The sequence below is a fragment of the Otolemur garnettii genome, unplaced genomic scaffold (genome assembly GCF_000181295.1).
Source record: "Otolemur garnettii isolate 467f Iridium unplaced genomic scaffold, OtoGar3 scaffold00142, whole genome shotgun sequence".
In the NCBI taxonomy this organism is placed as follows: domain Eukaryota; kingdom Metazoa; phylum Chordata; class Mammalia; order Primates; family Galagidae; genus Otolemur; species Otolemur garnettii.
Genome location: NW_003852537.1, coordinates 1,700,614 through 1,715,808, shown reverse-complemented (window position 1 = coordinate 1,715,808; position 15,195 = coordinate 1,700,614). Strand labels below are relative to the sequence as shown.

The following is a 15,195-nucleotide window of genomic DNA, read 5'->3' as shown; positions in this document are numbered from 1 at the left end:
GTTGGAGGTTGCTGTGAGCTGTGATGCCACAGCACTCTACCCCAGGGGGACAGCTTGAGGCTCTGTCTCAAAAAAAAAAAAAAAACAATAATGTTCAAATAACTTTTTTTTTCTTAAATAACTGTTTTATGGAGATATATATTATAAAAGTCACTAAGGAGTTTTTGGTATATTCAAAAAGTGTGCCACTATCACCATGGTCAAGTTTGTTTTTGAGACTGGCCCCCCTGGGTAGAGTGCCATAGCATCATAGCTCACAGCAGTCTCCACCTCCTGGGCTCAAGTGAGTCTCCTGCCTCAGCCTCTCAAGTAGCTGGGACTATAGGCGCCTGCTACAACGCCCAGCTATTTTTTGGTTGCAGCCGTCGTTGTTTGGTGGGCCCGGGCTGGATTCGAACCCGCCACCTTAAGTATATGTGGCTGGTGCCTTAGGTGCTTGAGGCACAGGCACTAAGCCACTATGGTCAAGTTTTAACATTTTAAGATTTATTTGTATTTTAACATGTAACAGGATTTCTTTCTTTTTTGGGGCTATTTAATATTCCATTGTATGGATAGGCCACATTTCATTCATCTACTCATACATTGATGAATATTTGGAGTGTTTGTGCTTTTTGGCTTCTAGGAACCCTCACATACATGTTTGTGCACATGGGTTTTTGGTATGTTCCTACGAGTGGAATTGTTGCTAGATCGTGTTATAACTCCAGGTATAACTTGAGGAACTGCCAAATACTCTGCAGCCGCTGTACCATTTTATGTTCCCACCAGCAGTGTATTGAGAGTTCCAGTTTCTCCACATCCTCACCAACACTTGTTGTTATCCCATCACTTTGACTAGCCATCTGAGTGGGAAGTGGTATTTGTTATCCCTAGTTATTTTTTTTTTTAATGACACTATATTGTGTAGACTAACCCTATTCCCAAAAGAAACACACTTTTTTTCACTTTAGCTGAAACAGAGCCTCATGAAGGAAAGAGGAAAGTGGAATCTCTGTGGCCTATCTTCAGGATCCACCACCAGAAAACCCGCTATATCTTTGACCTCTTTTACAAGCGGAAAGCCATAAGCAGAGGTAATTGGCCAGTCTCTCTTGACATGTTAAACTTGAGTAGCTTTCTGATTTAAGTAAAGAACCTTATCCTTGCAACTTCAGCAAGAATCAAGTCATGCTTTTTCTTACCACTAAAAATGGGAGGAGCCAACATTGGCTAAATGTTCTTTTTAATCAAAGGTGCTGATAGGCTAAGGGTAGGAAGATTTGTCACAGCATGGTCTGATGCCCTTTTCCCATCTTTGTCATAGAACTATATGAATATTGTATTAAAGAAGGCTATGCAGACAAAAACCTGATTGCAAAATGGAAAAAGCAAGGCTATGAGAACTTGTGCTGCCTGCGGTGTATTCAGACACGGGACACTAATTTTGGAACAAACTGCATTTGCCGGGTTCCCAAAAGCAAGCTGGAAGTGGTATGTCTGACATTCAAGTTTGATGTTATTTTCAGTAAAAACTTCTGCCCTAGTCAAATCCAGAAGATTTCATATTATTGGGTTGGGCTGGAATGTAGTGGTCATTCTGATGGCCATCCCTCTTGGGAGTGAGTTCCTTTGTTCAGAAATCCCTGCTGGGCAGAGTGTGGCAGTGATCATGTTTGTTAGATTGAGGATGGGGGGGGGCGGTAATCTCAATTCCATCTTTGGGCACATTATTGAACTCCTTTCCTCACACCCCAAGGTGTGAGAGGGCTAGATCAGGGAAGGGTAGCCAGTCAGTAGGAGTTCCTGTTCCTTTCCCTCCAGTCCTCACAGTGACACTTTAATATGACCATCACTGCATTTCTTCTGTCAGAAGTTTCTGTTTCGGCTCGGCGCCTATAGCTCAACCGGCTAAGGCGCCAGCCACGTACACCTAAGGTGGCGGGTTCGAATCCCCAGCCCGGACCCGCCAAAACAACAATGACGGCTGCAACCAAAAAATAGCCGGGCATTGTGGCGGGCGCCTGTGGTCCCAGCTACTTGGGAGATGGAGGCAGGAGACTCGCTTGAGCCCAGGAGTTGGAGGTTGCTGTGAGCTGTAATGCCATGGCACTCTACACAGGGGGATAGCTTGAGGCTCTGTCTCAAAAAAAAAAAAAAAGAAGTTTCTGTTTCATAAGTAGGCTGGGCACCTCGAGTGGGACTGAGAGGGCAGTAGCTGAGCGTAAAGCATAAGCATCTCTGAAAGGGAGCTATAGACCGAGGCAAAGAATGTAGTACATAGTGGCTATTCTGTGCAGCCCCCTCACAGACAGTTGTTAGGCCAGATCACCTATCTTTCAGCTTGGCCTTTCCCTCACTGGTCTGTTTATGCTATGGAAGGAGCTATAATTTAAAAAGCTTTGGCTCAGCACTGAGGGTTTCAATTCTTTGGTGACTCAAGGATGGTGTGCTGAGCTATGGAGCGTGAGTGAGGGCTGCCTCTCCAGGAGAAAACTCTGGGTGCTGGTTTCTGAATTAACCCCAGAATTCCATGGGTTAGGGGAATGGGATGTTGTTTCAGCCCTGTGGCCAAAATACAGCCTGCTTTAGACTTAGCTGGGCTCCATCAGAGGATCTTGTTTGCTTAGACTCAAGTCTTGCAAAGAGTCTAAGAAAGCAAATTCTAAAAGGTAGAAAACACCAGAGCAGTGGTTCGTATTTACCTGCTGTGCAGGCCCTCAGGCAAGTGTTGGGCCACCCTGGGCCTAGGGAACAAGACTGTTCTGCAGCTGACTATCCTGACAGGGGCACTGACTCAACTACAGATCCTTCTGTCCCTGTACCTCCACCAAAAAGTTTCCCAGCCCAGAGGAGGCTCTAAGGCCCCTGGCACTCAGCCCACCAAGCAGCTGTTATGTTCTTTTAGAATAGTAAGATTCATTCACACAGGTTTTTTTTTCTTAAATGGCACACGTACATGTTGAATCTACATGAATTAAATGCACACATAGATGAACTTTAGTGTCAACAGTAGCTATTCATGTCTTCATAAAAGAAACAAATTTTCCTTGTCCACAACTATCCAAGAGTTTCTGAGATGTGTCCCTTAGGGGATGTCCTATTGGCACCTTTAGCAGCAGGGTTCTTGTGTGTGTGAGTTGCAGGGCTGGGAGGTAGATGTAACACCTCACTTGTTTGTCCTCTGTTTCAGGGCCGCATTATTGAGTGCACACACTGTGGTTGCCGGGGCTGCTCTGGCTGAAGCCCCCAACCCATCTCCACCTAGGACTTTGGACTTTGCATCACCCAAAGGGAGTTGCATCACCCCCTTTCCTGGGAGAAGCTCTTCTTGCAGAGTGGTGCCCCAGGCCCAAGTTGGAGCACAGCCTCTTCAGGTGAAGGCTTTGCTGTCCTATCAGCTGTGATTGTAAAAATAAAACATTTTAACTTCTTGGGCCAGTGTTCATTCTTTCAGAGCAGCAATTGTGGGACCCCCAGTGAGAGAGTACCCTAGAGCCCAGATTCACCAGAGGCTGCATCCTAGCATCCCCTTGTAGGTGCTCTGTGACCTCAGACAAGTGTGCTTGCCTGTCAAGTGGGGATGACCTAACATGTGAAGGCAAGTCAAGCTGCTCTTGGACCTGTCCTTAATATGGAAGGGACTCTTGAGGGTCCCACAAAGAACTGTTAGGGCTGGATACTTTGTTCCAACTGTGCTTCCCATCACCTACCCTCAAGGCCTCTTGTCTACATCAGCCTCCCCAGCAGTATCTTGGTCCCTCTTGGGCTTGGTCTGGAACTTCTGCCAGGGGTGGGGGGTTTCCTCTGCTGGCATCACTTTCAGCCACTGTTTGTAATAGGCTCGGAAGCCATCAATCTTCTCCAGGTAGGTGTTCTTCCCTTTGTACTGTAATTGGAAAAGCATGAGGTTCAGGGTACAGAGCAGCCCTCTGATGATGGAAGTCACTTCCTGTTACCTACAGTTAATCCCAACAATAGCAGGTGACTTAGGCCTCAGGGAAACTAGTCCCTGTGCTTGTTCTCCCTGGCAAGCAGCTGCAGGGGACAGGGCAGAAAAGCTGCTGATGTGCAGTATGGAAGTAGCTTACTACAGAGAAGCATGTTCCAGCCAAGTTGCCATGCCATGGGACAGACCCAGATCCCCATGTGCCAACAGTCATCTTTCTTCCTAAATGTGCTGCCATGCTCCTCTATCCATGGGTGTCACGCCAGTCCCCCAAGTAGGAATCAGTCCTACCAACTCTGCCTCCAGTCTGTTGAGCCTTTCCCCTCAGCGCTGCCACCACTTCCCTCTGACCCATCATCTCAGCACCACAACAGCGGTCTCCATAAAGAGGGGGAAAGAAAAGAAGAAAGAAGGTACACCAGGCAGAAACAGAAAGCTGGTAGGAGAATACATACAAAAAACAGCCCAAATAGTATTGGCCTCTTGCCACAGGAAGATAAATTTGATTCCAAAGATTTAACAATTCTAAACTTGAATGTACCTAATACAGCCTGAAGGCACATAAAGCAAAACTTGACAAAACAACAAATAGATTCTCCTGGGAAGAGATTAAAGAAAGAATCACAAATAGAGATATAAAAAATCAATACCTAAGGAACTTGAGTAGTACAGATGCTCCTCAACAATAGGAACAGGGATATATCCTGAGAAACTCCTCTCACAAGTCAAAATGCATTTAATGCTGGCAACACTGCAGATAGTCCCTGACTTTACAATGGTTGAACTATATGATGGTGTGAAAGTGATAGGCATTCCATAATCCCATCACAAGTTCTTGGAAGGAGGCTCGGCGCTTGTAGCACAGTGGTTACAGTGCCAGTCATGTACACAGACTGGCCAGTTCAAACCCAGCCCAGGCCAACTAAACAATGACAACTGCAACAACAAAAAAATCTGGGTGTTGTGGCGGACGCCTGTAGTTCCAGCTACTGGAAGCCTGAGGCAAGAGAATCACGTAAGCCCAAAAGTTGCTATGAGCTGTGATGCCATGGCACTCTACCAAGGGCAACATAGTGACACTGTCTCAAAAAAAAAAAAGTCCTTGGAAGGAGCTCCTCAACAATGGGGTTATATCCTGCTAAGCCCATCATAAAGTCAAAATATCCTATGAAGTCAAAATACGTTTGGAAGTCAGGAATGTCTGTATATGACTTGAACACAAAAGCTTCAGGCCTAGGATAATCTTGTAACTTTGTTTTTTGAGACTGAGTCTTGCTCTGTAACTTGGGCTAGAGTACCATGGCCCTAACCCTAGCTCACAGCAACCTCACACTCCTGGGTTCGAGTAGTCCTCCAGACTCAGCTTCCCAAGTAGCTGGAATTATAGCTACTTAAACTATTTTTAGTCAGAACAGGGTCTTGCTTTGCTCAGGCTGGCCTCAGACTCCTGAGCTCAAGTGATCCACCTACTTGGCCTCCCAGAACACCAGGATTATAGGCATGAGCTACCATACCCACTGTCTAGTAACTTTTGAGTAGAACCTAGGAAGACCCCTCCTGGGCCCTACATCAAAAAGTGAAGAAAATCCACTAACGAGAAGATAATGTGCAACATGGAATCAACAAAAAGACTACCAGAATAGGGAACTGAGCAATCAATGAGATGACATTTCAGAGATGTCCAGCTATGCCCTCCAGTGGGCACACTCTACTGCTTTCCCCTCTCTTCTGCAAAGCCTTCAATTGGAACTCAAGTGTCACACCTGTGCAGCAGCCCTGACTATCCCCCCCCCCACCTCCTGGCTTTTGTGTCCTTGCCAATCCACTTGTCTCCCTCCCCATCTGGGCTGCACTCCAGGCCACAGTTGCTCTAGGTACTCTGGAGATGCTCAGCACAGGGTCTGGCTCAATAGACTAACTCCCAGAGCTTGAATAGGATATTTGGCCAGGACCAAGCAAATTCCATCACTGCCCTGCTGCTGCCCACTCACTGAACTGAAGAAACAACAGTCGATATGCAGATACAGGTGGCATGTGGGTCACACAGTCACAGACTCTTAAGACCCGTGTGAAGGAACAGGCTGTGCAGTGCGAAGGGAGGCAGCCAGCTGGGCACATGAGAAAGCCCTTTATGCAGAAGCCTGCGGGGGCAGAGGGAACACAAGTACCCTGAGGTAGGAAGAAGGCTGGTGACCTCATGGAAGTGGGAGGCCAGTGGGACAGAGTCAATAAAGGCAAGACTGGCCTTATAGATGAAATGAATTACACAGATAGGAGCTCACAGGCTATGGTCCAAGAGCTTTGAAATTGGCCAGTTTTAGGGAAGAGAATGTAACCTCATAGGCAGAACTGGGGTAGGGTGGGGTAGCACTGGTAAGAGGCTTGTGAGCCTTTCAGAGCTCGGGTGCTCACCCTGTCAAAGGTGGGAGGGTACTTGGCTGCAAACTCCAGCTGGCGGATGACCACCTCATTCACTGGGACTCTGCTCCGCCTCATGTCCTTCAGGATGCCAATGAGGTAGGCATAGTCCAGCTTCTTGACAGCTGCGTTGATGAGTGCACTGTAGACATGGATATTAGGCATCACCTGGGATTTCTGAAACATCATGAACATTATATAATCAGCAGGATGATGACAGAGGTTGGGACAAAGCAGCCTATTGTGTCATGTCCCACCTGAAGAGTTACCTGCCCATCAGGCCTGCTCACAAGACCAGTGACCAGGGACAGGAATGGCAGAACCTGGTAGCAACAATGGGCCATACCCCCCTCCCCGCCCCCAAAGAAAAGCAAATGCCAACTCTCCTTTTAGTCTCAAAGGAAGCCCATGCTGCTCTCAGAAACTAACCAATTCAGGCAAATAATGATGCAGAGGACACCACCTCCCTGCTCTTGGCTGTGAGTTGATTGGTGACACGTGCTCACCAGAAGGTGGTCAGACTAGAAAAGCAGCCAGTGTCCAGGGAAAACAGCAAGAGAATGGTGAGAGTGGGGCATACCCCGACCTGATCCCCAGGAAGTACCCTCTGCTGTGGCAAATAAAGTCCTCTTGTTAAGGTCTCCACGGGAGCTGAATGGGTGTGTATCAGATTTTCCAGGGGCTTTGACAATTGCCCCCAGGACCTCCGATTATGCCTGTTCTGGTCATACTCTCCATCCCTCATGAGCACTGGGGACTTTCTTCAAGATGAAAACATCCACACCCACACCCACTTTTTTTTTTTATTTATTAATAGTTTATTTATCACTCATATTCATAGCTCAGGAACACAGGTCAGTGACAAATGTCTATGTAAATCAGCCCAAAGAAATTCTTTATATTTCCAAATTATTTTATGCTCTGAAAGACACCAGCCTTCCTCATCTCCTCAAAATCTTCCATAGAATCATAATTTCTGTAGAAATCTGCATATGCCTTCTTTCTTGGTTCAGCCACAGCAAACTTATAGAAAACTGCAACCCCCAGGGATACAACAAATGCTCCAACAATATGAATCCGCAGGAGCCTAGCCAAGAGGCCACACATCTGAGGTTTGGCCAAAGCACTGGAAGCCATGGTAGTTACTACCCTTGATGGATTGCCAACCTCAACACGTCCTTCCCGGCTGAGGTACACATAACTGCACCCCATACCCACTCTTGCAGCACTCATCAGGGTCTACTTTCTCCCACATGGGACTAATGACCAGTCTACGCCAGAAGCTGATCTGTCCCACTCTCCCTGCCCCCACTTACCCCTAACTTTCTTCCTGAGCGCCCCCAGAGTGTTCCTTGGCATCACAGCCATCTTGTCCAGGCCTGGGCCCACTCACCTTCATGTCGACGAGAAGCTGGAGCCCATCCCCTGCCTTGCAGCACCCAATAGCCAGGTTGCAGAATGTCTGCAGGTTGGGAGCAATTCCCCTCTTAGCCAGGATGGGCAACAGTGCCTGTGAGGACAGACACAGTGTCATTGTAACCTATAACCCACCAGGCTGGCAAGAACCTGGTGAAATCCTTGGCTGGACCCAGCTTCCTGGAGTCCAGCTGCTCTGCACATGCACCCTAACCTCCAACGTGCCACCTCCAACAAACTGTCCCTCCCCCAGGAACATCTTCCATATCCCCACTTGCTACTGGCTGCCATGTGCTCCTGTCAGCCACCTCTGCGCTTCGTCCTTCAGGCTCTAGAGCAGTGTTTTTCAATCTTTTTTATCTCACAGCACACTTGAACCTATAATTAAACTTCCATGGCACACTTAAATTATGTTGATCAAGTAAAAAAAAAAAGCAAATACTGTGCTTTGAATTCTTTTGAAAATCATTTAATTAATGGTCTTTAAAATTCTTTGCAGCACACCTAAGATCTTCTCATGGCACACTGGTTGAAAATCACTGCTCTAGAACAAGGGCAATACCCACCACAGAATGGGAAATGCTGGCCTAGGGAGCCCCAGGCTAGGGTAAGGGAGATGGTTTCCTACTCAGTCAGGCTGGGTCAGGGTCTCCAGGGAAGGGCTTATTTAGCTTGTCCAGAGTTGTGCTCTGCACTGTGGGCCCCCTTTTGACCCTACCAAGTCAAAAAAGCCATCTCATTAAGACTTGTTGTATGTTACCTAACAAATGCAATCAGTGTAACCCGGTTTCTTGTACCCTCAATGAATCACCAACAATAAAAAAAAAAAAAAACACTTGTCATACGAACCAAGTCCTGAGAGGGCTTTGATGTCCCCCAAATCTACATCTACAACAGGACCTCCAGTCTGACCAGTAAACAAATTCACGCACATAAAGCTCTCAGGAGAGTGTCTGGCACAAAGGAAGTGCCAAGAGCCCAGTGGTATAAAGGATGAGGATTCTCGGGGCATGTCTGGGGAGTCAGAGGCTAGTCCTCAGCAAGTGACACCTCAGACACATGTTCCTATAATACTTGCATGTCTTATGCCCCCTCATCAGCATCATGTGTTTGGGAGCTGCCCTCTTCCCCAATTTAGGGGCTTCATGAGGAGAGTAGGGAGGGCATCTGGCTGATATTCTTTTCAATTCCTGGCACCTCACTCAGGCGCAGACCCAGCACAGGCTGCAGATGATATCACTAACCCCAGGGGAAAAACGGAGAGGCAGGTAAGACTGGCCCTACAGTCTGAAATGGGGTGGGGGGTCCCAGCCAAAAGCCCCTCACCTTGGCCCCTTGCAGATCTCCCAGCTTGCTCTTCTTCCGTATCAGTGTGTTGAAGAATGTCACATCAGCCTCCACTTGATGAGTGTCCAGGAGGGTGATCAGTGAGGACTCTGTGGGGCTCCCTGGCTCCACTACCTCAGCCAGCAGCGTGAAGGTACTGATGTCAGGCTGGAGCCCGTGCTCTGTCATCTTGCCCAGGAAGCCCTCCAGGCCCCCCATCAAGGCCAGCTTGTCAGCTGGGGTGGCCACCATCCCAAAGGAGACCACAGCTGGGGGGATGGCCTCAGGGGTCAGGAGGTTAGCCTTCAGTTCTAAGGGAGGTGGCTTCAGAGCTACTGGGGGGAGGGCCACTGTGTAGTCAGGCTCTGTCTCAGTTTCCACCTCCAGCTGCGCCTTGCTGAATACCTTGGCCTTCTGAGGCTCTGGAGGCTCCTTGAGTGCCTGAGAAGGTTCCAGAAACAGCTCCCTCTCCAGGACCTCCACATGCAGCCTAGCCAACATGCCACCACCTGCCCCTACTTCAGCTCTCCTCCTTCCTTGCTGCCTGCTTGCTAGAGGCTGAAGCAGGGCTATCTCCTTCCTAGGCCTCAGGAAGAGCTCTGAGGCCACCTCTGGATGTCCCAGGCCACAGTCTCGAGCTGCCATCAACATCTGGTTATAGCTGTGCTGGTTGGGCTTAAGCCCCAGACTCAGCATCTGCCTCCAGACCTGCTCTGGGAAAGACAAATGTCAGCTTAATACTCTCACCTCAGAAGAGCCTGCAGCAGAGGTGGGTGGGTTTGAGCTAAGCTCTGCATCTTTCCAACTCTAAAAAGCCATGAAAGCAGATGTAGTGCCAATTATAACACTAACACCCACCTGATAAGGAGGGCTGTCTCTAGGGGCTGGGGTGAGATCAGAGCAGTGTGTTCTACTTTGACACCCAACAGAATCTCCCGGGATTAAATGCAGACACTTGGGATGTACCTGCAGAGATACTGGGCTGGGGGGGCTATCATGGGAGGGGATGAATGGGTTTCCAAGAGAGTGAACGTCAGGGTTTCATGAATTTAGAGGGTCTGGGCGTAGGCTGTCCAGCAGAGTGGAAGAGGCAGAGGGTCCCCCTCACTGAACCACAAATGGCCTCTTCTCCCAGCTGTGTGTAAAATAGAGGCTGCAGTGGCTGCTGTGAAGGCCAAGAGTGAAAATATAATACCACCCAGCACAGGGCAATTATGCGTGCTCACAGGATCAGTATTTTGCACCCCTGGCATAGGTACAAGGGAAGCAGGGCAGAAAGGCAGGGCAGGAAGGCAGGGTGGGAGGGGCGGACCTGCAAGGCATATCGGAAACCTGTCTTTTTGTCTTGGATGCAGCCCATGAGCAGGAAATTGAAGGTCTCCTCGGTGACAGTGTGCCCTTTGTGGATGATTTCCTAGGGGAAGGAAGGAGATCCCACTGAGAACCTACACAGTGATTAGCCAGGATCTACAGCTCTCTGAATGTAGGGCCCTATCTATAAGCTCCAACTTATCCTTAACACTCAAGGTTGAGGATGCCTCCTACATGAAGCTCTCTCTCCTTGATGCCCCACTAAGCCCATACAGAGGGACACAGCACACAGGAGTGTATACAACCTTCTGTCTAGCTGTCTTTCAGCCTGAAGCCTTTGAGGGCAGGGTGTGGGATTCATCTACAAATCCAGGACCCAGCACAGGGCTGCCTCCTCATCTTCCTTGAACTTTACTGCACTGGGGGAGGTAGATCTATAGTCTCACATATGCCATGGGGGACCAGTCTCCACAGCGGTGGCAAGAAGGAAGGGGCATCCCCACCTTGAACACATCAAGGCACATCCTGAGGTCCGCACACTTGGCTGCCATCTTCAGCAGGGCGTGGTAGGTTTTCAAGTTGAACTGGAAGTTTCTGGCCTGGAGCTGCTGCCGTAGCTTCAGGGCACTCTGCAAAGCAGAATCCTTCCAGGGGGACTCAGCACAGACATTGAACAGGGCTGTGTACGTGGCGTCTGAAGGCTCCAGGTCCCGTTTTTTCATCTGTTGAGATGTGAGAAACTCAAGTGGCCCTGGGTCATCTGGACATATGAGTGAGCAGCCATCCTAGAAGAAGCTAGAAAGGACTCCATCACTGCATTCAGCAGGCTGGGTATAGCAGGGACAAGTGACACATCAGACCCTGGCTCTCCAAATCCCTCATCCATCAGAGAGACGCTGAGGACTGAGCCCATACCCCAAGAAGGACCAAATAAAAAACCATTCTCCCTGGGCACCTGTCAGCCCACTCTAGGCCTGCAGTACTTGCAGCAGGGTCCTCCTGATGTCCCCAACTCAGACCTGCCCATGTCACTGTGACTATAAAGGGGGGAAGAGAGTGGTGTATGCTTACTAACTGTGGGGTCGTGGGTGAGTTATCTCATCAGGAAAATAGGGATGGCATCAATACCCTGAAAGGGTGTGGCAAGGGCTAAATAGGAGGGCATATGCTGGGCTTCTAAAGAGCAGCCCCCAGACAGCAGCAGCAGGGGAAACAATGTACATTCTCTGGGCGGCCTGACCTGCTGAGTTACATGCTCTTGCAATGGGCCAACACTGTTTGTCAAGCCTCCACAGAACTAAGGCAGGTTTTCAAGGTTGAGAACTTTCTGTAAAGCCAAACACCAAGGATCGTGACAAGCTGCTAAGGGTATAAAAGAGGCTGCTAGAGTTTGCCTATCTATGGTTCAAATCCTAGCCCTAGTACTTTCTTTTTTTTTGAGACAAAGCCTCAAGCTATCCCCCTGGGTAGAGTGCCGTGGCATCACAGCTCACAGCAACCTCCAACTCCTGGGCTCTAGTGAGTCTCCTGCCTCCACCTCCCAAGCAGCTGGGACCACAGGCACCCACCACAGCACCAGGCTACTTTTTGGTTGCAGCTGTCATTGTTTTTTTGGCAGGCCCAGGCTGGATTCGAACCCGCCACCTTAGGTGTATGTGGCTGGCGCCTTAGCCACTTCAGCCACAGGCACTGAGCCCCTAGCACTTTCAAGTAGGGTAGCCTGGACATGTCCCTTCATCTCACTGAGCCTCACGTTTATTTGAAAAGTGAAGGTGGCAATTCCTACCATGAGGAAGAAGTAAGCTCTGTGTTCCCATACTCAATAGATGTGTTTTGAGAACTTGCTACATGCCCAGCACTGCATTAGCATAGTAGATACAGCCTGTCCTCACTGAGCTTACACTCTAGAAGGGAGACAAAGTGCAAATGAGAAATCCAAACAGTACTAAGTGCTATGAAAGATACCTAGAAAAGAGAGGATGGCAAGGGAAAAAGCAACTTCACAGTGGGAAGACCCAGCAAACTCCATTTTCCCCTAGTGACCAAGGTTAATATCACTGGTGATAGGTCCAAATGTTAGATGTTACCCTGGTAGAAACTGGGTGAGGGATATTTCTATGCTATCTTTGCAACTTTTCTATACACCTAAAGTTATTCAAAAGTAAAAAGTTTTAAAGTAACTAAACCAAAACTTGAAAAGGCAACAAAATGGCAGAGACCAACAGAGGTTAAGGAAAGAGAGTGGCCTGGGCTTCTCTGAGAAGATAATGAGCAGGGTCACTCATATAGATCCCCCAAACCAAAGGAAGGGGTGCTGGCCTGACACTTCCACTCCACCTGCCCCTTGCTTAGCCCTGAACTCTTTTCTCCCAGGTGGTAGGTCAAAGCAGCCTCTAATCTTCCTATGCCATGATGTTTTATTTGGTCTCTTAAAGAACATAATGTTTTCCATTTAACTTAGGACATAAAAAGGAAAAAAAAAACTAAAGGAAATAATGTTACTTTATCATTTGTCTCTGCAATTTCTCCCCCTTGCTTCTATCTAGAGACCACGGACCTGGAGCAGAGTATCCCAAATGACAAAAGGCCTCAAGTTCCCAGGGACCCCAGCTTCTGGCTGCAGGAGGAGAGGAGATCTCTCCTACTAGAGTCTAAGGTCCTCTCAGACAAAGCTCTATCCTGACTCCCCAAGGAAATGGCTTCTTGGCTAACAATGACCAATACTACATGCCCAACAGGTAGATGAATACACAGTAAAACCATTTTCCAAGAGTACTGAAAGGCCTTTTTAAAGGACCAGCTCCAGAGTGGTATAGGTATGTGCATGTAGGTAGAGAAAAGGAACATGACCAAACTGTGCACGGCAGTGGAAAAGGAAAGAGGCTTGCTGAGGTCCCAGCAGGTGCTGCAGGGTATTACACGTCATCTCATTTATCACCTAAGATCACTTCCATTTTACTAAGACTACTCTGAGGCCAGGGAGGTTAAGTCACTCATCTGGCATAACATGGCATGTCTAAAATCTGCCCTGAACTCCTCAAGTCTTGCCCCTGCCACATTCTGCCCCACACTCACGTCATTGTAGAGCTTGAAGGCCTTCTTCAGGTAGCCGGCACGCCCACAGCCCCCAATCAGCACTGAGTAGTTGCTCTCCAGTGGCTGGAGTTGCTCCTCCTTCAGCATCTGCCTCTCAAACAAGTCCAGGGCCTCAGCCAGCTGTAGGAGATGGGGTGACAGGGAGGGGGCTCAGGAGGGCCACAGAGGCCCTCCTGAGATTATATGGGACAGCAGCCCTGGGTAAGCTGGCTTCTTCTGACTTTTTTTTTTTAAGAGACAGAGTCTCACTTTGTCACTCTCGGTAGAGTGCCATGGCATCATAGCTCACAGCAACCTCTAGCTCTTGGGCTTAGGCGATTCTCTTGCCTCAGCCTCCCAAGTAGCTGGGACTACAGGCGTCCACCACAACGTCCAGCTATTTTTTGTTGCAGTTTGGCCGGGCTGGGTCTGAATTCGCCACCCTCTGTATATGGGGCTGGCGCCCTATTCATTGAGCCACAGGCGCCACCCCTTCTTCTGACTTCTTCACACTTCTTCAGCCCATGGCTGTCTTTGGCCTATCCCTACCCTACCCTCTCCACCATTCCCCAATCAATCATCTACTCACCCATTTACCCTGTAAGGATTTTTATCTGTTTATTTAAATAATAATCACTGAGTCTAGCTGTGAATAAGAAACCTCTCTCAGAGTTCATATTCTAGTGTGGAAAGACAGACACCAAAAGGAGTAATTAAGAAAAACATATAATACATCAAGTGGTGATAGGCGCTATGAACAAAACTAAAGCAGGGTATGCCAAGTAAACAAGTGAGCTAAGCCCTAAAGAAGGTAAGGTGGGGAGCCAGTGCAAAGTCCCCAATGCAGAGCATGCTGGGAACTGAAGGAGCTGAAGTGGCTGAAGCAGAGGAGTGAGGAGCGGGGAGGTGAGGGCTTTGCCCCCCACCCATTTATTTCTTAACTTTTTATTATGGAAAATTTCAAATGAACACTAAACTAAAGAGACTAGTGTGTCACAATGATGAATATTTAGTTTCATCTTGTGTCATCCAAACATGTACTCCCTCTGCAAACTGGTCTCAGTGTGCCAATTTGTAAAAGAATAAAAAAAAAATAAAAAAACCTAAAACTGAATTTTTTTTTTTTTGGGACAGTCTATGTCGCCCTCAGTAGATTGTTGTGGCATTACAGCTCACAGCAACCTCAAACACTTGGGCTTAAGCAATTCTCTTGCCTCAGCCTCCCAAATAGCTGGAACTATAGGTGCCCACTACAACACCCGGCTACTTTTTTTGTTGCAGTTATCATTGTTGTTTAGCAGGCCCCGGCCAGATTCAAACCCACCAGCCTTGGTGTATGTGGCCAGTACCCTAACCACTGAGCAACGGGCACTGAGCCTCAAAACTGAATTTTTTTCTTTTTTTTTTTTTTTTTGAGACAAGAGTCTCACTATATGGCCCTCAATAGAGTGCCATGGCATCACAGCTCACAGCAACCTCAAACTCTTGGGCTTACATAATTCCTTTGCCTCAGCCTCCCAAGTAGCTGGGACTACAGGTGCCCGCGACAAGGCTCTGCTATATTTTTGTTGCAGTTGTCATTGTTATTTAGTTGGCCCAGGTTGAGTTTGAACCCGCCAGCCTTGGTGTATATGGCTGGCACTGTAACCACTGTGCTACGGGCGCCAAGCCCCCAAACTGAATTTTTTTTTTTTTTTTTTTTGAGACAGAGCCTCAAGCTG

General features: G+C 48.2%; 2 protein-coding genes across 4 annotated transcripts in view; one reads left to right on the top strand and one right to left on the bottom strand.

Moving 5' to 3' along the window:
- Window positions 1-3,416, top strand: part of BUD31 (BUD31 homolog) — a 9,871-nt gene extending 6,455 nt beyond the window's left edge. The window contains exons 4-6 of the mRNA XM_023518582.1: window positions 954-1,076; window positions 1,307-1,473; window positions 3,173-3,416. Coding sequence (XP_023374350.1) covers window positions 954-1,076; window positions 1,307-1,473; window positions 3,173-3,223 — 341 coding nt within the window. The 3' untranslated portion in view covers window positions 3,224-3,416. The remainder of the gene's footprint in view (window positions 1-953; window positions 1,077-1,306; window positions 1,474-3,172) is intronic.
- PTCD1 (pentatricopeptide repeat domain 1) overlaps window positions 3,314-15,195 on the bottom strand; it is a 16,860-nt gene continuing 4,978 nt past the window's right edge. For all 3 annotated transcript variants that reach the window (XM_012810802.2, XM_012810801.2, XM_023518581.1), the window contains exons 3-10: window positions 13,475-13,615; window positions 10,903-11,121; window positions 10,401-10,502; window positions 9,089-9,796; window positions 7,740-7,856; window positions 6,341-6,523; window positions 3,693-3,868; window positions 3,314-3,380 (exon numbers count right to left, since the gene is read on the bottom strand). In XM_012810802.2, the coding sequence (XP_012666256.1) occupies window positions 3,695-3,868; window positions 6,341-6,523; window positions 7,740-7,856; window positions 9,089-9,796; window positions 10,401-10,502; window positions 10,903-11,121; window positions 13,475-13,615 (1,644 nt within the window). In that variant the 3' untranslated portion in view covers window positions 3,314-3,380; window positions 3,693-3,694. The remainder of the gene's footprint in view (window positions 3,381-3,692; window positions 3,869-6,340; window positions 6,524-7,739; window positions 7,857-9,088; window positions 9,797-10,400; window positions 10,503-10,902; window positions 11,122-13,474; window positions 13,616-15,195) is intronic.